The following is a 17,190-nucleotide window of genomic DNA, read 5'->3' as shown; positions in this document are numbered from 1 at the left end:
TTTTTTTCCACTACAGATGGTGACTCTGACCTTTCCAAGAGAACCAATATCAATCTGAAAAAACTATGCAAAATATAATTATGTAGACCTTGTGGGTTATGAAACTAAGTTTTGCTGAAAATACTCTCTTCTCAAGGTCTACTGCTTGTTATCCTCAGACAAAAAATGGAGATATAATTATGACCCATTACATTTATCAGATACAGCCATTTTTCCATGTGTTCAACAGATTATGTCAAAAATTATACAGAAGAACTACAAAGCATTATCCATTTAAGGAAAAAAAAGCGTAATCCTCAATAGCTATGTTACCTGCTGGCAAGCAGTAGTAATCTGATTTTTGTCAAGATGTCAAATCACCACAAATCACTACTGAAAACACTGCTGTTTCACTGTGTCCCCTAAACAAGAGTGTATACAGAAAATATATTCAATGGAGATCTCTGCTGGAACATCTCCACCACTACCAAGTTTATTCCTCTCCTGCCAGCTGAGCCTAAAGTGTAATTTCACAATGGTTTTTTTCTTCAGTTACTAGTTCAGATAGCTGGCATGACTGCTCTTCATGAGTTATCAACCACACTACTTTCAGAGTACAGAAATGTCCCCTCTAAACTCTTTTGGTCTCTAGCTTTTATCTCAGAGAATACATATACACAAATATTTATCCTAAATACAAAAGTTCCTCTGCCTTACTAATGTCTTAAGAATTAAATGGACTGTTAACTGTATCCTAGAAATCTACTTTGCTGAAAAATACCAACTAAACAGTTTAGTCAGGGTAGCCCACTCTGCTGACCATCTTTATATCTCTGAGGCTTCCTAGTATCAAGAGTTTTAAAAAGCTCTATTTCAGTTCTTGGTCCTACACCTGAAAGATGGACATAAGACCAGCACAACTACAACCTTTTTCCCATGGCCTGGCAGTTCCACCTAAAGTGCTCCTCTCCTTTCTACTTAAATCAACACCAGGTAGAGTATGAGACACATGAGAATGGTGGATTTGGCATTGTAAAGCTGTAACATCAGCAGAAATTCCCTGTAATGGAGGAGCACCTCTGCACTATTGCCATCATCTATCATTGTTAAATGTTCACTGGGTGACTAAGAAAGAGGAAGCCTTACACAGTCTCAAGCTACCTAGCTCAAACTTTAGAAAGCAAGAACACTTAAGGGAAAAAATTACTGACTCAAACACCATAAATACAACAATGCTGAAAGGAACAAAGGCTTCTAGAGAAACACAGCATTACAAACAAGACTTTTCAGGAATATAAACACTAAATGGTGGAATAACACACTGCCACCCTAGTTAGGAGTCTAATATCCAAAAAGACTCAATACACATTAGAGAAACAGCAAATTCTTTCTGCTATAATTCTAAGTTCTGCAGAATTTGAAGTAATCCCTGCTCCAGCTGAACAGCAAAAAAAGCACAGTTAAACTACTGAGTTCAACAGCACCACTGACGTCACCTGCTTTATTCCAAGCTGCTTTTAAGTTGGTTGTATTCCCCTTATATGTTTAATGGATCAAGTAGAGAGCAGCTGTTCAGCCTATGCTACAGCTCAAAGCAACACAAGGTATTAGATCCCACCTCAAGAGGAAACACAGGACAAAAGGAGCCTTGGGGAATATAGATAACCACAAAATGTCTAGTTTTATTTCCTTACAGAACTGAAAAAAAAAGACAGAACACAGGGTGCTCTTTTGTGTGATCACATGAAAATTTCTGAGGTCATTATAAAGTGCTGCAACTTGATAAGTGCTTCAGATACCAAGCACTCTTGAGGAGGTAGTTTTGACTTATTCTGAAAGAGAACTGAATTATAATTCCATGCTGCAGCTGGGGAATGACAGAAGGAACCTTAAAGCTGGCAGAAATCTAGAGAGCCAACAGGCATCTGCCATAGAAGGAATTATTTAAATGCAATACTCTGGGATACAGAGAATGCCTTTAAGCAGTGCTGATGGAACCACCATATATTGCATGATTAAACAGCCAGAATGGAAGAAAGCTTCATTTTCTATCAATTAATAACTAGCTCAGGAATGGGGCTAGTAATAGAATGACACAGCACTAAGACATATCAATTTTCTTTAATACATAATTTTTTAAAAATAAACCAATGAAGAAGTGAGAATCAATCTGATTTTCAGAGAAAGAATATACTCATTAGAAGCTCAGACAGTCTCATAACAGCAGCACCCAATGCATTTAAGAGGTTATCACATGGACAACTACACTTTTGAAAGTGAGATGCTCATGGCACACTACTAAGAAATGGAAAATACTTCTCTGAGTCTGGGGAATGCTGGTGAAATGCTGGAATATATCCATCACAATTAAGTACAATCTTCTTCAAGTGCTTACCCCAAGCCAGGTGAAACTCCTTTCAGAAATATTTTCTTGGTTAAACTCTCTGACTCAGACATCCAAGGTCTCTAACCACAAAGAGACCACAGAAATGCATCAAAGTAAAAAGATGTTTTCAGCAGTACCACACTATTTTAGCTGAAACACAAATCTGATCTTAAAAGTAGATCAGTTAAACATGGAAATTTCAGTGCAGGGCGTTAGACATCAAATTTGCATTGCACTACTTATTTAAGGCACAATAACCTTGTCACAAGCAAGTTTCAACTGAGAGGAACTCCTCTGTCCTAGAATTTCACATCACCCCACCACTGCCCAGTTTCCAGGCAAATTATTTCTGTCATGGTGCAAAACATACTCACTGTCTTTCCTTTCCTCTTCTGGCTTCTGATGAAGAGGTTTCCAGGGAAGCTTTAAACCACACACACTAAAAAAAAATTATTTTTCAACTCAGAAAAATACAGCTCTAAACTCTAAACTAAAGCATTTAGAGGAGAGTTACACCATGCCAAAACCAAGCTCCTGTTTACTGGTTTCATCAATTTCTCCTTGAATATGCATGGGTTTGCATAACTGAGCAATCATTTGCACTTTCCTCTGGGTTTCTTGTGAAGAATGACTGGTTAAGTCATCCACACTGCACTGAAAACTGTCATGTTTTTCCAAGAATCTATGTTAACTACGGGAATACTTTCCATGTTTACTTTTGGGCTCTTTAAACTGAGCTTTCAATGACATTCCCCATTTATGGAAAGAAAGGATTTTCTGTCTTTCAGAATCACTAACAAAGGATGGAAATAAAAGCTCCACTCCCTAGCTGCAGCATTTGCTCAGAGCATTTGATGAATCCAGCTGTGCTGGACCACAACTGGGGAAAAGATCTCAGCTGGGCAAGACTGCAGGATGCCCACCCAGGTGAGAGCTACAGAGAGAGCATGTGCATGGCATTCTCAGGATTATATCCAAGATAACCCTCCTGCTTAGTGCCCTCAGAGGACAGCCAAAAGGCTGTGACTGCCTCAGGACAGGCTCTTTAATCTCCCCACTCATTCTCTGAGCTTTCCTGAACCTAGAAAATGCCCTGGAAATCAATAAGCAATACATTTATTTGTACAGGTTCCAAGAAACAAGAAAGAAAACTCAAGGTTGCACTTACTCATAGAAGGCTGAGGTAGCAATCAACCAGGGCTCACATTTTGAGGTACTTTTAACAACTCCCAAACCCAAGGGGCAATTCAATCACTCAAGCTGAGGTGACAAGAACAGCAATACAATCAGGGACAATCAAGTGTGTGCAGAAGAATAAAGAGCCATGACCACAGGAAAGAGATTGGGATGCCTATCAGATAATGGTATGAGTCAGCCAGCATCTTGGCTCCATGAGTTGAGTCAATTTTTAACAATACAACTTGTCTGAGATAAACTTTATATAAAGCACAAGTACTACACGTGCAAGAAGTCTTTTTTAAAAGTGATGTGCTGAAATACTCATAACTAAGTCTAAAACTCCAGTTCCTGCAATTATACTGGAACTCATTTTAGGAGGAGGCTGAAGAGGTAATGAAGTTATTTTCTGGTCCCCCAACACATCTGGGAAATTCCTTGTTCAGAGTTTAAACAGACTTCTGTTTAATTAGAGAAAATCCTATTAAAGTGATCTTCCACATGAAGGGCTGAAGTGACCAACTCCAAAAGAGTATAAAAGACACACTGAATTCAGAATTTAAGTAGAACACAGTTAGCTAACTATAATCTATTAATTAGCATTCTTAGTTTTTACAGCTCAATGCAATAATACCCATTTACTATTAAATTGCACCCTTCTTACTTTTGGACCAAAGTTATACAATTCTACCAGTGTGGTAGTAATTACAGTGATTGCCTAGAGAACAGCAGACTAGAAATATCTGTAAATGTTTAATTAGGGGATAAAGGAAAGACAAAGAAAAAAAAAATTAAGATAGAGAAATCACTATTCTCTACTGTAGTCATATTTAGTAATTGCTTAACCCATTTTAAACCATATATTCATGGCATTTTTCTTGCAAAATTTCCAAAGTATCCCCAAATGTCAAAACTGATTTCAGAAAAAATGTTATTGTATCCCAAGACAGTCTCTTCAATATGAAAACAAGGCCAAAAATGAGAAGAATTTAAGAATTAAAAGACTTACCTGCAACTGAAATACAAAGAACACCAGAAAAGTTGAGTGATTGGTATTCCAGATATTTGTTATCCTGGTACTGCACCATTATAACTAAAATTTTCATTACATTACTGCTTCTAAACAAATCCTACCATTGCAATAAAAATTATTTTACTTCAGGTTTTCTGCATTCCAAGATGATGTAAGTAAATGAAGACAAAGTGTCACACACCTTAACAAGTCCCATGTTGTGATACTTACCATTTGGTAAGAATACAGCTACAAAGGTAAATGACAAGTTCATGAAATGATTTCATACTATCTCAGGGAAAGCAACTTACTTTCTTCAACTCAAGCTCTTTAAAAAGTGAAAAAAAAATTGCAGACAGGTTCAGTGTAGTAGACTAATCACTAACCAAAAGTAATTTAGTATTTAAGACAGGCTACCTGAAAGCAGAGTACAACAAGCAGTACCCTTTCCCTCTCTCCTTCACCTGCTAAAGCAATCTTACAAAAAGCATTGCCTAAAATAGCACCTATACCTTAAAAGCTACAAGAACACAGTCACATCTGAATTATGGAAACTTTCATTAAACGTGCTTGGATACTTAAAAAGCTCAATAGGGAAAGTAATTTTGTCATGATGGAAGCTGACTTACATTCCAGGGAACTTTTGGAGTTGGGCACTGGGTCTGTTTTCCATAAGAACAGTGAGGTTTTTTTACCTGCCAGTCCAGAGAGGTGCTGAACCCACATTTGGCCAGAAAGAACTAAACAGGAGGACACTCATTCAAAGACAAGTATTTACTTCAGGACTAAGGAGCTCTAGGTGGAAGAACTTTAAGAAAGTTTTTAATCAGTAGAAAGGACTACAAAGACACCTCAATTTTAATCAGCCTCTGAGTTTTATTTTAATTTGGATCTGATTTTAAGATGCACAAGACCAAAGACCTAGACACCTGAGAATCTGCGTTCTTCTGCCTATTCTGTAACTGGCCAGACCACCACAAAAAAAAACCCTATAGGCTACTTTAGGATAGTTGCATAACAAGATATTCACAGTTTATGAAAAAAAGAATAGCAAGCATGTATTAAACAGTGTTATTTAAATGTAGCCAAGAACAGAATTTATATCTGTTTGTGAAAACTGCAGGTCTGGAAGTTTTAACTCTAAATACCAGTGAGTGTAACTTTAACTTTGTTTCTAATGGCAATCTGTAAACATTCAGCAACAGTGCAGTTATACTGGGGGTCAGCCGTTAGAACATTCTGCATCTAAGAGAATGCTTCAAGAGGTAAACAGCACAAAAATGTTCATTATGAACAGAATAAATACTTCCAAAAGGAAACCAAGTGCTAACCATCAATCCTAGGAGAAAAATACAGATGACATCCAAGGAAAAATGAGCACTCAAGGTAGTTTACAAGTCTGACAAGAAACATCTAAAAACAGGCTTGCAAGCTGAAAACACATCTTAGCCACATCAATTACCCAACAAAAGCACCAATCTAATCTAGCTGTTTAAGTGTAACATGCAAGTTTATTAAGGTCATTTAATCATGCTACCACAGTAACACAGCAGTGACGTTAGATGACATACCTGGTTTTCTTCTTGCAAAACTCTATACTGTTCCTTCCAAATGGTGATTTTTGAAGCTTCATCCTTCCTCAGAGCTCTCTCCTTTTTGAGCTCAGGACTCCAGAAGGTCTTGATGCTGTTCATGGAAGAACTCAGCTTGCTTTCTTTCACCTCCACATCCTTGCGGAGCAGATCGTTTTCCCTCAGCACCTCCTTGAGCTGTGTCTGCAGGTCCATGATGGTGTTGTCCCTGGCCTGGCGCAGCGAGTGAGGCACAGTGGATGCCATGCTCACTGGGGGGAGATGGTGCTCTCCAAATGCAATGGTATCACTGGCAACTCCACTAGTGGCAATGTTAGGGCTGCTGCCCATGGCAGTCATGCGAACACCGTAAGGCAGCCGCCCACCCGACCGGCCCAAGGTCATGGTGCTCTTCGGGGTGTCTGCGCCCACGTTCTCGTGGTCACTTAGGTACATAGGGCCAGACGTAGCATAGGCAGCATTTAAGGACTGAATGTTTTCCATAGAAAGGGTTTTCCCACTGCCACCCGCAGTACTGCTCCCCGAGCTGCCCCCTGTGCTGTTGGTTCGCCGGTGGCCCAGGCGAGGCGAGCGCGGCAGGCGCGGCGAGCGCCCCGGGCTCTGCGTGCTGGGCTCCACCTTGCCCACGGAACGAGCACTTCCATACATGCTTCAGCTGGTGGTGTGAGGCAATCAGATAGGCAAAAATCAGGAATGAGAGAATTCCTGTTAAGCTCTTCAATGGTTATAAGTCAACTTAAGGCCAATCACAATTTGTAAGAGATCTGGTTGTCCATCTCTGAAGTCATGTGCTCACGGTGCTCAGGACCATATCTGTATCAATAAGAGTAACATATTAAAATTACATCAATAAAAATAACACATTAAATACCTAGTTTATCACCAAATGTTTGTCCCACATTATAATACATTCTCCTATATTTATAGTTCTCCAGTATTTTTCAATTCCTCCTAATAAAAAAACCCAATGTTTTATTTAAACCTTTATATTTAAACTCAAAAAGAAACTTCTATTCTTGCTTTTCTATCTTTATATTATCCCAGCAAAGAGGAAAGGAAAATAGAATCCATCAATCTTCAAGCCATAATTTTGTTGGCAATGACAAAACCCTTCAGATGCCATCTAATCTTTCTTCCTATTTCTAACTGGCCCTAGTCCTTTCTGAGTGAGAGAATCAAAATTCTCAAACAACTCAGTAGTATATCATCTTTCCTCCAAACACTGCCAGCTTCCATAGGACACAGTTTCTATACCCTTGTGCTGTGAAATCATCCTGCAAATGGGAAGGCAGGACAGACTTAGATTACTCTGACCATGATCTCAACCAGAAGGTTCCTTAGCACTGCCGTCAGCCCCACTTCAAATGCAGAAGTCAGAACCAAAACTAAGAATAATCACGAAATCCTTACTGACCACACAACTTCAGCAAGCACAGATGCAAATCTGAAATAGGAGCAATAACCCAGAAATGAGACCAACAAGGCTAAGAGGAACAAAAGAATCACAGCTCCACTGAAAAGTGGTTCTAGACTCTTATTTTCTCCCAAACTAAATGTAACTTATATCTTTGTTCAGGTTAAGAAAATATTTTGATTGAAATATACTTCTCATTAACCAGTTGAGATTAATTCCATTAAATAATATTTCAACAGCAGGGACCTCTTAAAACACAGAGCAGTTTGACATCATCCTGTTGCTGTTCCTTCTCCCCTCTGCTTTTTCTTTAAATACAGATTCTGGTGGCACATGCAACAGAATTCCTTGTTTTTGCAGTGCAATATGATGCTGTAGTACAAGTACTGGCAGGAAACTCTTCAGCACAGGGACTCTGGGCTGAGATCAAGTCAATTGCCAAGATCTAGCAGAGAAGCAAAAAATGTAACTGAACTACAGCATTGAAAAATTATCCCACTATACAGTTCTCACTTTTTTTCCTCACTGATTGTTCCAGTGTAAACTATTTCATGTTACTGCTGGGCTCAAATTAAATCCAAATTAGAACACAAACATTCCTAATCCCATCAGAGGAAAGAATACCAGCCAGTGTCCAAGGAGCAGCAGCATCTAATATATCCCAACATCTTGCCTTTCACACCAGCTCTCATCTACCTGCCCTTCTGCTCAGAAGTCACGTTTGCCAGATATTAGGAATGAATTTCTCCAAACCATCATGTTTGTGAGATAATAACTGGGCAAACAGGTTAAAGATTAGGTTAAAAACAGGGATACACTTACAAAAGAAATTGTAGAAACAGTGCAAGTGGGCGGAAGGAAGCGACCAAAAAATATATTGCAAAAAAATGCTGGAAAAGGGTAGAAAGAAAAAAAGTAAAATCCAGGAAGGAAAGACAGAGCATTTTTTTACCTTTCTGAATAAGTTAGTATAGAAAAAGATGCAACAAGAAATAGTATCAAAATGTTTAGCTTGATCTTAAACTTTAAATAGAAAAGAAGGTCAGGCTAAGCCAGCGTTTCATCAATTTCACACAATTTCATAGATGATACATTGGCATGAGGAATTTTACAAAGCTTATGGAAATTGATACTGCTTTGTGAGCAGTTCTCAAGATGTTCAAGAGCTCACTCTGATTTTTTTAAATGACAAGAAAATTTAGCAATAATATTGCTACAGAATATTTTAGAGCACATATATAAAGAAGGACTGGTCAAGGAAAAACAGCCACCAACATTAACTGAAATTATCTGCCAAAGCAACACCTACAGTTCCCAAGTTACATTTCTTCTATTTCAACTACATATCCTTATGCAAAACAGTACAGAAATAAAAACTATGCAACAAAGTGTACAGTGTTACACTGAAGTTGCTTCAATAAGCAAGACACTGTGCCCCAGATCTAGAAGAAAAACACTTGTCCCAAACAGAAAGGCTACTTCAGACTAGCCTCACTGTTTGAGATATCAAAATGCTAAAAATGCTGCTGTGACACCACTTGAGCACCCAAAACAAGTCAGATATGATTTCTTAGACACTGCATAAAGTACATTGCACCAAGAGCTTGCTTTCATTAGGATTCTCTTGAAAATTAATCCAAATCACAGCACTTAATTCACTTGCTGGAAACTCACCACAGTAAGTCAGGGCAAACACTCATTAACAGCTTTAGATGAGTTTAAAGCAAACAAAAAGATGAGACTTATGTGTGTTTCAGTTAAAGGACTTCACCCCAAAACTACTAAGTTTGAAATCTGCTGGAAGTACATCACTGGTGCACACAGAAGCATCACCTGGTAAAGACCTCAGCAACACACCAGAGGAGCTCAAAAGGTTTTAGATCATTTCTAAAGAGCTCCTCACCCTCAACATGGACAATGCCATGAAAAAGTGCCATGGAAAACTGCCTTCTCCTTGCATCAGCAAACATTTTGTTAAACTGAATACTTTCCAAAAAATGGAAGTGGCTGCTATCCTTGAGAGAAAAGCAGCTCCCAGGCAGCAGAGAAGAGCTGACACCTTTGCAGGTGCTGTGCAGGAACCATCTCCAGCTATCCTGGGCAAGCAGGGGAGCTCTCACCACCTCAGCTGGAAACACCAGTCCTGTGCTCACTCAGCTCTGAGCTTTGATTCACAGGCAGGCACCATCCCCTCTGCTACTCCAGAAACATCAAATAACTCAAGCTATGAAAGCCAAGGACTGGAATTAGCTGTTGATCAGGGTAATGGGAAGGATTCCCAGAGCTGGCACAGCTGAAACTCAGGGAGAAGAACTCTATTGCTGCCATGCATTACACTGCACTCACTTTTCACTCAAAAGCAGCAGATTGAGATGAAAAGTTGTCTTTGGAAACAAGCAAACATAACCCTCCAGTATTCTCCTTGAAATGACAACTTTCACCACACCATTGTTAGACCTTAAAATTGTGAATATTCCAGTATTAACTAAATATATTTTTCCACACATGCAGCCAGTTTCAGTGTTTCCACTGACACAGATCTGCCATAGTTCAAGATCAAAAAGAAATTACAAGATAAATCTTAACTCTTTTATTTACCCCCTATTTTTTTCCTAGTAGCATTAATCACTGACCATATCACTTTGTTGTAGAAGCAGATATTACACTTCACAGATACTACAGTTCACACCAGGAAAAAATATCTTTCACCATGAAAACAGCAAAGTGAGGGAAGTAAAAAAAAAAAAAAAAAAAATTATTTTTTGCAATACCAAGAAGAAGAAAGGAAGAAGAAAGAATTCCAGTTTCCATCCCAGAGCCCAAGGAAAAGTATATGGAAGATTTCATTCAGATAACATCACAACCAGAAAAGTTAGTTTTTCAATATTCTGACTCACACTAGCACTTTACTGGCAATCTCCTAAGTATGGTCTCTTATCTTCCATGGGACCAGCACTGTTACTATTTTCCTCTTCCACTGACACTAAATTTAGTCACAAATAAATCATCCCTTAACCATACAGGATGGTGATAACCACAAGGAACAATGTCCAACTGTGGATGTATTAAATCTATTAACCCTCTTCCCCATGCAAATTCTCCTGTAGATTTCAAAAACCTTTTTTTTTTTCTGCCAATATAAGAACCCTCACCCAAGATTACAAAAAAACAAACAAAAAAAGACACTCTCAACATAAAGAGCTTAAAAAACAAAACAGTTTTTGGTTTTGGCTTAGCACTGAAGCAAGTGCTAGACCATTTTTCCTTGAGATAGCTTGCAGAACTTTACAATTATGAAACAAAATTCTCTTGTTCACTGTTCATTAATAGAACAAAAACTTCAAAGAGCATCCTATATGCAAGCCAATTTGAAAAGAATTTTAAAAGTATCACACCAGCCCAAGTAAAAACTTTATATGTATATTTATATATATTTAAATTGGCAGAGCACCTTTGCAAGCACAAAGACCTGACCTGTTTTCACATAAGTTGAAAATGCTATCTAGTGATTATGGAAGAACTTGTAAGAAAGACTATCAGAAAAAGAACAGGCCAGAATTACACAATATTGCAGAAAAAGGTTTAGAAAAGGACAGTTATGATCACATTCTCTGTATAAAAAATTTAAAACAGGTAACAAGCACATCCTGCTTGAAGTGGCAGCTAAAGAAAATGTCCTTTCAGGTCATAGGTGACTGTCCAAAACCACTCAGAGACAAACACCATTAACATGGAAAATGTTTATAATCTGGCAGCAGACATTTAAATGTACTGCAGTGTAACCTGTAGCAACTAAAATCCACCTGTTTTATTACAACAACCTAGTCCTAGGCAATGAAAAGCAATGGAGAACCCAGCTTCCCTCAAAACATGGCAGGATCAGGACCTGGCACACTAAAAGAACAGGAAAAAGCCACCTGCACAACTTGATGGAGATTTACTTGCAAGGCAGCTGAGGCTTGAGAGAGGGTAGGAACAGGAACATGAGCCTTGTCAAAAGGTCTAGTGGTTTCAATAAAAGCTATGTTGGGACATAGTAGAAATGTAAGAAATTCAGGAGGGATCACTTGACTATCAAAGTTCAGTATAAAGAATCCAATAAAATGAGATGTGTGCTGTCACACTCAGCCCCCATACCTATTATTTTAGGTGAACCAATGAGTCAGAGGGCAGGTGTTCCTGTCTGCAGCTGACAGAACACAGAAGATGCATTTTTAAAAAAGTTCTGTTACCTTCTGGAAAATCTCTCTGTCACATAAATTAATAATGCCTTTCATGTCTCCCACGACTCCAAGACAAACACTAATAGCACATTAGCTACCTCCAGGTAAGCAAGCAACCAAATGCACACAAACATGCTACAGAAATTCAGGGAAAATCCAGCCCACATTTTTAAAAACAAAAAGAATTTCAGAGTAACTCCTGCAGCCTTCAGCAAGTCCTGTGAATTTCTTCACTGCAAATTCTGTTCAGGACTGACACCAGCTGACAAACTGCAACATCTATGGAGACAATTCCTTAAGAGCATCACTGCCTAGTGATAGTCAGGAGTGAGGCAGTGGGATCACAGAGCAGGCAGGCAAGTGCATCTCACAGCCCAGGGACCCCTCTGGAGCCTCTCAGCAGCACAGTGGAAGTCACACATCCAACTTCCAGAGCACAGAAGTTCCTTGCCACACTGATCCCTGTGTGCACAAGGAAAGCTTTGAATGCCAGTTTCATAATAAAAGCAAAGTCAGCCTTTACAAGAGGCATCTTAATCTGATAAAGGACTGCAGCAGACACATTAGACTTCATTAACAGAGGTAGTAATTGCTCCCATTTACATAATTCACACCCGAATAGTTCATGGCAAGTAAGTATGTCTAGATTACATGGTAGGACAGAGACTGCAGAGTAGATAGAACAGAGAGGAGGGCAGGTAGAAAAGATGGCATTCCAAACAAAGAAAAGCTTACATTCCAATAAAACCCTGCCAGGAATCCAAACAGTGGGTATAATGAGAGAATTGACATGATTCACCATAACTCAGACGTGTACCAATCAAGAAAAAATGAATTCCTGTTACTTCCTAGCCCACCTCACTTACAAAACCTATGGCTGTTACATTACTTTATATTAAAAGTGTGAAGCCCTTGTCCCTTGGGGTTATTTTGTAGATTTTAGGTTTGCCTAGTTTTGGAAAGTAAGAAGGCTCACTACTTTTCACATTAAATTAATTACTACTACACACAAAAAGGACAGGAGCAAGTTTACTTTGGAAACAGCAAGCCAGTCAATGCAGGACATAAGGCATTGAACCCATGGAATTCAGGGTTGTTTATCAAAATATCCTTATGGCCTTGACAGCAAGAAAGCAATAGTGATGAATGAAATTAAGACAGAAACAAGACTAAAAAGTAACTGTTCATATTAGAATTGTCTCTCATTCCTAAAGAGCACATAAATAAATGCTGAAGCACTGCCATCTGTTTATATCCAATCCTTTTTAAAACCTGGGGGGATGGTGCTGGTGGTGCTTGTTTTATATTTTTTATATTAAATTCACCTACTTCCACATCTGCCAGGTTCACTGACTGTAACAGAACCTTTGTTCTGTCTCACCCAACCCAAGATGTGAATTGATTCTCCCCCACACATAGAGACAGAGAAATCTTCCCAGAAAAAAAAGCATCTCAGAAAATCCCCAAAAATCTTCGGTGACTCTGATATATAAAAAAAATATGTTTTGTAGAAGGCAGATCATCAACCCTGACCCTAACAGTTTTAGGGAAAAAAGCCAGCATTCATTTGTCAAAGGAGTGTTTTATTTCTAAACAGGAAGTGACATTCCTGTTAAACACTTTTTACATCTGAAAGGTTAGCAGGAATGGCACCACAGAACATGGAAACAGCTTGATTCCCTGTCCTTTTTAGACACCTTTCTGTTTCCCATTCCTACACAAGGTATCCCATCCAGCAAAAACCACCTGCAAGTCTGTAAACGAGAACCAGAAACATCCATTCATCAGTTTCCTAGTTAATTTCTTTCCCTTTCACGGGATCTACTTACTCAGCAAGGAAGACCTAACACAGCACATGCTCTGCTCTACTCTACAGCACTTTCTTTGCAAAAGCACTTTTAACTGACATCAGATTTTGTTTCTTATAATACCCATAGATCTGGATAGTAGCATAAAGGGTCTGCTGTCACCATCAGTGACAGCAGTCCCCTTTCCTCCCACCTCCTTTCCCAAACAAACAAGACAACAAAAAAAGGCTTGTTATTATTATAATAAATATATATATTTCCGCTAAATCTTTATTCACTCATGTGTAGGGAGTCTGGCTAGGTGCACCAGGATTTCTTTTGTGCAATGACTGGGACATAATTATAATTCTCTAAATTTAAACCAGATATGAAAAAAAACCAAAAACATCACATGCCCTTTTTAAAGGCAAAACACAAAAAGCAACAGGTATCAGGACTCCAACATATCACTTATATCACACATATCACTTCCTATGGATAAACTCATTAAATTAACTCTGACTCTTCAAATTATGTAGAAGATGGAAGACCTGTGGATGTTAATTTTCTGTCACTGTATGGCTAAAGAGTTTATAGGCTCATTTTAGAGTACAAAGTCAGTAAATACTTTGTATTTTTATCCATGGCTGTTTCTCTCTTTCCCACAGGTGGCATGCAGCAACAAGCCACTTCCTAATAGCAGAAACAAAATGTTCAAAGCACTAAAGATATTTCAGGAGTGCCTAGAAGCACTAGTGAACCCATGCAGCCAGCCAGCCTAAAGTCACCATGGGCAACATCACAGTGCAAGGCAAAGCATGCTCCAGCCACAAAATTCCATCATAATCTCACCCTGACAACAACCATATTGACATAACCCACGTGCTACCACTACTGCTACATCAGCACTGGATTTTCTAGGATCTCCTGCTCTACTACTGCATGCCAGAGTTGAACTCTTGGCTTAAAGAGCAATGGCTAGAGCTCTCCTCACCACAGTGGCCACCCTCTTGCAGCAGGGTGGCCAGCAAGGGGCAAGAGCCCACACTGTGGGTTTAGTTCTATTATTTAACAAGCCACATGCATCTCTCCACACTTATATTTCTGACCAAAACATACTCAGCTAAAGCAAGCCAGACCCTCCAAATATAAGACAATTCTCCAGTGGTTTAGCCAGGTAAAAGTTGTAACAAAACTCATCCTAGAGAGGTTTTCAGGGGAACGGGCTTGAAAAGAGGGAGGGGTGAGAGATAACAATGGGAGAGTATCCTGCTTCACAAAGTAAGGAATAGGGGCAAGGAACTCAAGCACTGGTTACAATAGCATGGTGAAATATTTCTATTCATGCAGCAGCATACAACTGCTACCAGGAACTGAGAAAGTGGCAGATTCAAAGAAAGAAAGGAAAAAAAAAAAAAAAAAGAAAAGAAAAAAGTAAGAACCCACTAAATACCAAAGACCCCTCAAAAAAACAAGCCAGGGTTCCTCTCATGACCCAGATTTGCAATTCAGTAAAAGGGAATAAGCCACATAAATACCAAACTTGCCTTTTTTGCTAATCAGTCCATTAGCCACATATTACAGATGAAAAGTTATGTGAATGGAATCTCAAAAAAGCTCATGACAGGATCAAAAAGAACACTAAAAATTATGAAAAACATGATGCTTTAATATAGTCCAGAGAGTAGGTTTTCTACAGCTCAGGCTTCTGCTAACATCCCAACGGTGATTTAATTACACTTAAATTGGTTTCCCAGAAGTGGTGGAAGAAGTTCAAATTATATCAAAGATTATGATAAACTCACATTTCATTCAGCAGATCCCAACCTTTTTCTAGCTGCAGCCCCTCTTACAGCCTGATGGATTGAGACAATTCCAAATTTCTGGATGATACAGCAGGCATAGACTTGACTGTTCTGGGAACTGCTGTTCTGTGATAAAAGTTCTGACCTGTGCTTCCAGAACTGAACTACATTCAGTACAGCTGTTAACTAAATAATCACTGCTTTCATTACTGAAAAAATCCCCTATTTAACTACCAACTCCAGTCACAGCAGCACGGGCAAGGTGGTGATTTCTCTTGTCTTATTCCACTTGGAATGGCTCTAAGGCTGCTGACTCATAACTGACCCTGAATTGGGGCACACATCCGAGCTGCTGCAGTTTCCAACACAAACTCCAGGACCGTGTCAGGCTGTGGCTCAGGAGGAGATGTGTGTGCAGCCACCTACGGCTACAGACGCAATAATCTCAGGGAGCAAAGGAGGGCAGGCAGCTGGTGGAGGCGACTGCTGCAGACATCCTTGGCCATTGTTTGGGAATCACAGCCCCACAACCAAACCAGACAACTTTCTGTGGATACAGCCTGTTGGATCTGAGGTAACAGGTTATCCAGATACAACCACCCTGCATGATTGAGCATGGCCCCCAAAATGTGCTGGGACAAAATGTAGAACACACATTGTTCTTCAGAACAATTCTATTTTTAACCGTTTGCTTTCATTCTCTCGGCTTGTATACTGCTTCCCACCACCACCAGCACCTCCATAGGTGTTTCTTTACATCTTTGCAACGCCGATTTCCACCGGGGCTTCCCTTTAAATCATTTCACACCGTATCAGCACAAACCATAACATGAAACTTCCAGGTTCAATAAATCGTGTGCTTCCTAACTAACCTTCAGAGCTCACACTCCAAACGAGACAGATGTGGAAGGGCAGCAATTCCTGACACGGGCTTTAGGATGGCAGCACACTCAGAAACAAAGCACCGTGTCAGCTGACGCCGGTTCACAGCAGATGCAATAATACATGAAACTGACCAGAAAGCGCTCACAGAGAAAACATCAAAAAATCCAGCACGGCCACAAGGTGCGGGCAGAAAGACACCGCTCCCCATTACCTCGGCTGAGGTGACTGAGATAACAAAAGCGTGCGCTTCCCAAGGACAGGCTGAATGAGGAGGGGCGGAAAAGCCCGGCCGGGAAGGCGAATGGGCAGAGCAGGAATGACCGCCCGAGCGAGGCACAACCAAACCCCGCCCGGGCGCCGGCAGTGCCCGGCAGGACGCGGGCCCGCGGGGCGATGCGGCCGCCCCGCCGCGCTCCCCGGGGCCGGACCGGAGCCGCCCCGCCCCGGGCGGTGACAGCGTGCGGGGCCCGGCGGGGAGAGGCCCCGACCCCCCCGGGCCGCCCCCTCCCTGCCCCGGCCACAGCCCGCGCAGCCCGAGGGCGAGCTGCCCGCGGGCCCGCACCTACCTGCGCTGCAGCTCCGCGGCCACAGCAGCCACCGCCGGACCCTGCCCGGCCGCCGCCGCAGCCCCTGCCCAGCGCGGCGGCTGCTCCCGCAGCTACCGGCGCCCGCAGGCCCCGCCCCGCCCCGGGCTCCCCCCAGCGGACGGCAAGGCGCGTTAACCCGACCCCCCCCCCCCGCCCCGAGCGCGGCCCCTCACCTGCCTGTCAGCACGCGGGGAGGGGACGGCAGGGGACGGGACAGGCAGCGCTGCCCGCGCTCGGCTCCGCTCGGTTCGGCTCCGCTCCGCTCCCGCCGCTTCTCCTCCGCCGCTCCCTCCCGCGCCCCCGGCGCGAGACACGCGCAGACCCCGCCCCCAGCGCGCGCGCTC

At 41.1% G+C, this 17,190-nt stretch overlaps 1 protein-coding gene across 4 annotated transcripts in view; it reads right to left on the bottom strand.

The window, feature by feature from the left end:
* The window catches only part of ERC1 (ELKS/RAB6-interacting/CAST family member 1), a 279,402-nt gene extending 262,245 nt beyond the window's left edge, over positions 1–17,157 (bottom strand). For 3 of the 4 annotated variants that reach the window (XM_030237938.2, XM_030237939.2, XM_050984992.1), the window contains exons 1-2: positions 17,020–17,157; positions 6,125–6,958 (exon numbers count right to left, since the gene is read on the bottom strand). In XM_030237938.2, coding sequence (XP_030093798.1) covers positions 6,125–6,793 — 669 coding nt within the window. In that variant the 5' untranslated portion in view covers positions 6,794–6,958; positions 17,020–17,157. Of the gene's footprint in view, positions 1–6,124; positions 6,959–16,825; positions 16,905–17,019 lie in introns of those variants that run through there. The other variant, XM_050984981.1, reaches the window with a different exon arrangement.
* Positions 17,158–17,190: the final 33 nt, after the last annotated feature.

This window comes from Serinus canaria, chromosome 1A, assembly GCF_022539315.1.
Source record: "Serinus canaria isolate serCan28SL12 chromosome 1A, serCan2020, whole genome shotgun sequence".
Taxonomy (NCBI): Eukaryota; Metazoa; Chordata; class Aves; order Passeriformes; family Fringillidae; genus Serinus; species Serinus canaria.
This window is presented reverse-complemented; position numbering and strand designations above follow the sequence as displayed.